The 6,768-nt window shown below is 36.7% G+C and overlaps 1 protein-coding gene across 1 annotated transcript; it reads left to right on the top strand.

The window, feature by feature from the left end:
* Positions 1–4,327: 4,327 nt before the first annotated feature.
* Positions 4,328–5,377, top strand: LOC150100932 (histamine H2 receptor-like). The gene has a single exon (XM_090401937.1). It carries the CDS (start codon positions 4,328–4,330, stop codon positions 5,375–5,377), a length of 1,050 nt encoding a protein of 349 aa, XP_090258063.1.
* The last annotated feature ends 1,391 nt before the right edge of the window (positions 5,378–6,768 follow it).

Genomic DNA, 6,768 nt, shown 5'->3' with positions numbered 1-6,768 from the left:
ATTGTCGTAGAGCGAGCAACTGATCACCTAAAGGCGAGATACATCTATGGCTATCGTCTAGCATGGTGTCATTTAGTTCCACTAAAATTACTCATTGGAGTAGATGCTTTCTTCAATCACTTCACGAGATGTTCCTACCAAGTGCATGGTGTTTATTTTCAATTGCACCTTGTATACAAAGTGTGACAGTTCATTTTGTTTTGTTACTGTTCCGTCTTTTTGAAGCAAAAAGCTTGAATTCGGATTCCTTTTTATTTTATTTTGAAATCCTAAAGTGGATTCAAACTCCACAAATTATGAACCTTATTCGAGTAATCTTGTTTCTACCATCTTATTAAATGAAAAGCTTAGAGTGATAAAGATCAACTACTTTACATAACTGCGCACGTACAGATCCAAGCCAATAGAAATTCAACTCGTACACAGTAATTAAATGCCAACTGCGTGAATTTCATTGCTAAGCATTATCATGTACGTGTAATTCATTGCAAGTATAAGTAGCTTGCTTTCTTCTGCAGTTTATAAGACAGAAAAATGCTGTTGGAATATTCTAGTTTATTAGTCCTGCAAGAGTCGTTTAACAAACATGCAAACGCGTGGCATTCAAAGCTGGTAGGAAACGGGAAGAACATAATGAGTTGACCTTTCTATTCTAGTCTCATAGGATCTTTTTTTTAATAAATTTAAAGTGCTTTTCAAAGATAGATATGAACGCTGCTTTGAATGCATTAATATCATGATTAATTGATTTGGTGTTCGTCTGAAGAAGATAGGATTCAATGGTTGGAGTATGCTGAAATTAAAATCTTCATGAAAGTTTGATTCGTGCAGACAACAATTTTGAATTAAAAATTTAACGGATTGCGTCGTTAAATAAATGCAGCCATTTTCAAATACTGAGATGCATTAAGATTGTTTACCTATCTCTGCTGCTAACGAACAGGAAATAGGACCAAATTCATCAATTGCAGAATTTGACATGATTTTATCCCAAATAAGTAACATGTTTTAATTTATTTCTGTGTGATGCCAGATTTATTTTGTGTTAAATGCTTATGTTTTCTTTGATATTATTTGGGTTTACAATAATCGTTTTCCTGGTGACCTAGAAGTCACTTAATTCAATTTTAGTTTATGCAGCCTGTTGGACAGCTAATATGAATGTATTAGCTGTCCAACAGGCTGCTAATACTAGGCTAACTCAGCTAACCTGCCTGTCAAAATATTATTAAGACCATCAGGGACTCATTGATGGAGGCCACAACACCAACTATCATCCTTTTTCTTGAATGCATTTAGCACTACCTGCACTACCCCCCCCCTCCCACTATGAGAGAAAAAATATTGAGCTCTCGCACCCTTCTTGGCTTTGTCTAGTTCATAGCTTTCATAAGATCAGACTTGATAGAACCAAAAGACCTTGATCTTACATGTCAATGTTCTTTTCAGCATTGCAATTCTCCTCTGAGATGTATTTGCAATTTTTGCTATATGGGCCTTGAACTTCCTATCAACTGTAAGTCCAAGATCTCTATTAAGCTTGCAAATGAGTTTTTGTAAAGGAAAAAAAGAAATTTCTTCCCATGATTACGGTACTTCAAGTTTTCACTTACCAGGTTTCTGGTTGCGTTCATAAAACTTTTTTAAACACTTAAAGACAGAATAAATATAAACAACTCGGTCTTTCTTTGCTTAAATATAGATTTGTTAAAAATTGGAGAGTTTAAGAAGAAATTTAGGAAAAACGTTTTACAAATGATACACACCAGATTTCCAAGCTTCTTTCCATATTGAAACAGCCGAAACAACAGTTTAATTTGCGAGAGTTCTAGTAAATAGTTTGGGGCAATTAGAATCATGCCTGAAGAGGCTATAAGGTCAGTATTATGTCTTTCATTGCGTGTGCATTGGGGGCTAAAAATGTTAATGACTGGCTAAAAATGTGATAAAACATTAGCAAGCAGCTCTTTCATACATCAAAATATCATTTTCTTTTAATTTCAGTACTTTCAAATGTTAAACAGTTAATGTGCACTAAAATCTTGAAATAATCATGTTTAAAACGACATTCGTATCTAATAAATACTAAAAGCCGAAAGGTATTTTTGAACAACCAATTTTGTAATGGATTTATGTTGTTTTCCAAATGCATGAAAATTACCTTAAAAATTTAAAAGAAAAAACCAGATGAAATGTCTTTTTTAATTAGATCAATTGTTCAAAGAGTCCTTTAAAGAATGTTTACAACAAACCTAAAAACAAACAAGAAATCCAACGTCAGTGTTTCGATTTGGCAAATAGTTCTGTAAAGTGAGCCTTAAAAAAATGCTTTTATGGCCAAAATGTAAATAGAAAAAACTTTCTACTTTGATTAATTAAAACCGCAGATGCTTTACAATTTTAATGTCGATTTAATGTACGTCAACTATTTAAATTTCTAGTCAGTTTTTGCTTTGACGATATACTAAAAAATATCGTTTTTTCTTTAACCAGATTTTCTTTGTGCTTTCGTTTGTTATAAAACTGTAGAATTTCAACAGAAATTAGTTCTCTAATATTTGAATTTTTTTCACTATTAATGACTGGCTAAAAATATAAAACAGTCGCAAGAAGCTTTTACAAGCTGCTCTTTCATACGTCAAAGTATCAAACTTTTTTTTTCCTAAATTTCAGCACTTTAACATGACGTGAATCCAAACATCTCTAATTAGAAAATGTCCTCAAGCTGATGCTTCCTTTTATAGAAGATAAAATTTATCCATATCTTCACAACACAATACACGGATGTCCAAACTTTTTCCTGTTAAGTCTCGGCCTAAACTTCCCTTGAGGGCTACTAAAATATTTCGAGTATTCGAGCGTTTTGGCTGCTTTATTCATGTTGGGGGGAGTCATGTGATGTACGGGAAGGGGTTATTCCCCATAGGATATATTCCAAAATTTCTTATTCTGCATATCCCTCTTAACTTGCGATTTCATCGTACGCTTTTTATTTGTTGGTCATATCGCTCTCCGAACCCAATATTGACTACATTTTTTTTTTTACTTTTCTTCGAATGCACACCTCTTGTGGTTCAACTGTTCCCATAGTGAAGTTTTCCTTCACAGTTATTTTAATTCTTAACTCGAAAATCCGACTCAGTTTTTCATTTCTAGTAATAAAGCAACTAAAACACCAAAGCATTTGCTACACCCAATAATATTACTTATTAGCAAGATGCACCCACCAGAATTCCTGAAAATTCTAAGTACTTTCCGAAACATCATCCAACTTTTTGTTTCCTTACTAGAATTGCTTGTACGCTGTATCATCTCATCCATACTTAATTTCTGGTTTCTCCTTATAACTTACTACATATTCTCTCAATGCAACTCATCTCGTCCACAGCTTCACAAACCTCCTGCTGTTCAGCCAAACAGGACAATCATAATTTCTATTCTCCTTCCCTGCTTAGATCCTTTTCCCAATCCCAACGCCTGTTTTTAACATACAGAAGAAATTATTCTTGAATGATATTTTTCTCAAGTGGCAAAAACTACAAATTTGTTTTTCCTAATTGCAGTTTTGGTCCATCGATGAAGCCCTTGATCCGAAGCTTTGCATTCCTCTTCTTACCCCCGTCTATATTCAAACGATTCAACAAATGCGGGCTCTCCTTAGCTCAGTAGGTTTTGTCGGCAATACCTATGGAACGCGAAGAACCTTCACATGGATTTTTCTTCGTCCAAAGATAAGTGAGCTGGTTTTACACGAGGACGTAAGAGCTTTAATTCCTGGAAACTCAATTTTTTCATCCTTCAAAATAGGCAATCAACCCGAAGATCACAAACAGTAAAGCATAACATACTGGCCTCACTTTTTTAGTTACTTCGACAGTAATTAGAAAACAACTTAATCCAACAGCTGCATTTCCTTTACCTGACTGGAGTGTAAACTTTGCTCTCAACTTTTACTGGTGGATCTTTTTTTCTCTCTCCCAGAAACCTTGTAATGAGTAAACAGGCACAATATATTCTTTAAATGCTTCTCTCGTTTTAATGGGGGAAAATATGTATTGAAAATTAAATCTAATTATTTTTTTGAATTTTGCTTTGTACAAGGAATGAACAATCAAATATAGTAAAATAATACTCTCTTTGCCACACGACTGCTTATTACGAAGCAATTAATTTAATATTGTTATACCTGGCAATTTAGAAAGAATAAAGATTTCCTCTTCTGCAGAAGAAATTAATTTTCTTGCTTCTGTCGCGAGGCCTCAACTTCCCCAACCTAATCGGTCTTTGTTTCTTCCATGCAGGAAACATGTTCCAGAACATCACCGCAATGGCCATCTGGGCACTTCCAGCCGCCAACAGTCAGGTCGTCCTTGGAGAGAACGACTCTTGGAACGGAGTTTTCAAACTCGTTCTTCTTTCTGCCATTGCCACTGGAGGTACGATGGGCGGAGTGTTCGTCATCAGCGCTGTTACCGTGATGGAGCCATTCCGAGTTCGAGGGAATATCTTCCTTGTGAGTCTAGCGATGGGTCACCTTCTAGTGACCGGATTGGTGCTACCGACTTCGTGCGTTCTCCTCCTGGCTAGCTTGCCGCAAGACGTTGGCGTCTGTACGTTTCAATGGCTGACCACAGTGACCTGTCTACTTGTGTCCGTCCTATCTTTCATGTTCATGGCTGTCGAGAACTTGACAGGACTCGGCAATGCAGTAACCTACGACCTCTGCTGTACGAAAGGTCGCATTGTGTTTTCGGTAGTGTTCATCTGGACGGCGTCCATCGGCTTTTCGGTTGGTCAATACGTGATGAGGTACGGACCAACGTTTTGTACCGTGGAGGCAGTCTTGTGGGTGCCGTACCACCTCGGGATGGGAATAGCATTAATAGGAATCCCGGTGGTGGTGACGGCGCTTTCTTTCACCATCGCCGTCTTCAAGCTACGGACGTTTAAGAGACAAGTGGAAACACTCGAGGATCCAACTGCGTACGCTCTGACCGACGAGTCTCTACTGAAGAGCAACATCGTCGTGTTCGTGTTCACTTTGCTGATGTGGGCTCCCGTAACGGTGGTCACAACGATCGGAATAATGAAAGAAGTGAAAATTAATTTGATGAATCCTGTCTGGTGGCTCGCTCTAAGCAACTCCTGTTTATACAGTTACGTATACGCCGCTACAAATCGCGACTTTCGCGAAGCATTCAGCAAGCTCTTCTACTATTGTTGCTGCAAGAGTCACGTGACCTTCTCCCGCCGATCTCGTGATCCTAGACGTGGATGCGAAGGAGTTGGCTTACGGGTACATATCATTCCAGGATTGAATATCTACGCTCAAAGAAAGGAAACAACGAAAGATTCATATATGAAGTCTGAACTGTGATGACGTCATCTATACTATGGGAAAACCGTATGTTTTTTTTGCGTATTGTGCGATCCATTAAGTTTCATTCGGTGCTTTTCTGTTTAAAACTGTTGGTAAGGTTATATTTACGCATTCTTGGACATCTGATTGGGTAACTTTGGGATCAATTTCTCCCTGAACTGATTCCAAAGGGTGAGGAAATAACTTTGGATAAAAAAACTTATACACAATACCCCATAAACCAACTGTGTAATTTCATTTAAATATAGCAAGTTTTATCCCATAAATGTAGTAGTGGAAACGTATCAAGAATAGGAATCTTGCCAGCAAGAGGCATTTGGATGCCTTGAGAAAAAATGCACCCCTTCCCTTTTTTTTAAAAAAAAATCTTAATGGTACAGGTTTGACTGGTTGGCAGCTCTTTGTCAAGCAATTATATATCCAGCGCTGAAGTGCGCTTTAGTTATAATGGTATGTATTCAAGTTTTTGAACATTTGAAGTAGTTCGTAGTAAAATCTGAAAATTCAATTTTGAAGTGTTTGTAATTTTTAGACTGACCGTAGATGCGAAGAAATTTCTTGGTCTTCAACCGTTATTGCTACTAGCAGAATAAAGAGAAAAGCAATTAATGGTTTCAATAATCTCTAGAATTCATGAAATGTCAAACATCTCATGATAAATCCCAAAAGATACAGCATATGCTTGCAATATTGCTATTAAAAGAAGTCAGAGCAAATGTTGGAAGCCATATTTCATTGACTGTTAGTTGAATTCGAGTAATCTTTCTTCCATTCTCCATGTGATATTTCTGTCGTTGTCATGACGTTAAAGATATCTGAAACGTATTCGTGTTTCAGGATATGGGAGCAATTTTACTATTTCAAGACAAAGTTTCGATGCTATAATTGACAAAGATTTTTATACCAAGCAACTATAATTGTCTGCAGAATATGGAAGTCCATGTTAGTTGAATGATGCCAACTTTTTTTGGAAAAGCCGATTGAAGAGATCGTAGCAATTTCATGGTTCCTGTTGATAAGGAAAATAGAGATGAAATCAGCTATCAAAAATACTGTCAGCATCTTCGTTCACAGCAGTGTGTGTGCGCGCGCGCAAAAATGCTTGTATATCGAACAATTAACCAACTGACAGACGGTAACACCATTAGGCTACTACCATTACAGTGATTACTACTTCAGTTCCGTCGTGGAAAAGCACTAGGATGAAATCAAGAGCTGGTTATCCTAACTTGATAAATCAGATCTCTAGAACCTCACTAAGACCACAATTTCTTTTCTCAGTGATCACAGGAAAATAATCCCCACCTTCAATGAAAAAACAAACATTAAAAATCATTCTATAGGAATGAACGACAAAATATTGAAAAAATACCAACATAACCATAACT

Source organism: Typopeltis vanoorti, chromosome 12 (assembly GCF_054136105.1).
Source record: "Typopeltis vanoorti isolate ZY-2024b chromosome 12, IOZ_Tvanoo_1.0, whole genome shotgun sequence".
Classification (NCBI taxonomy): Eukaryota; Metazoa; Arthropoda; class Arachnida; order Uropygi; family Thelyphonidae; genus Typopeltis; species Typopeltis vanoorti.
Note: the sequence above shows the minus strand (reverse complement) of the source record. Positions and strands in the feature narration are given on the sequence as shown.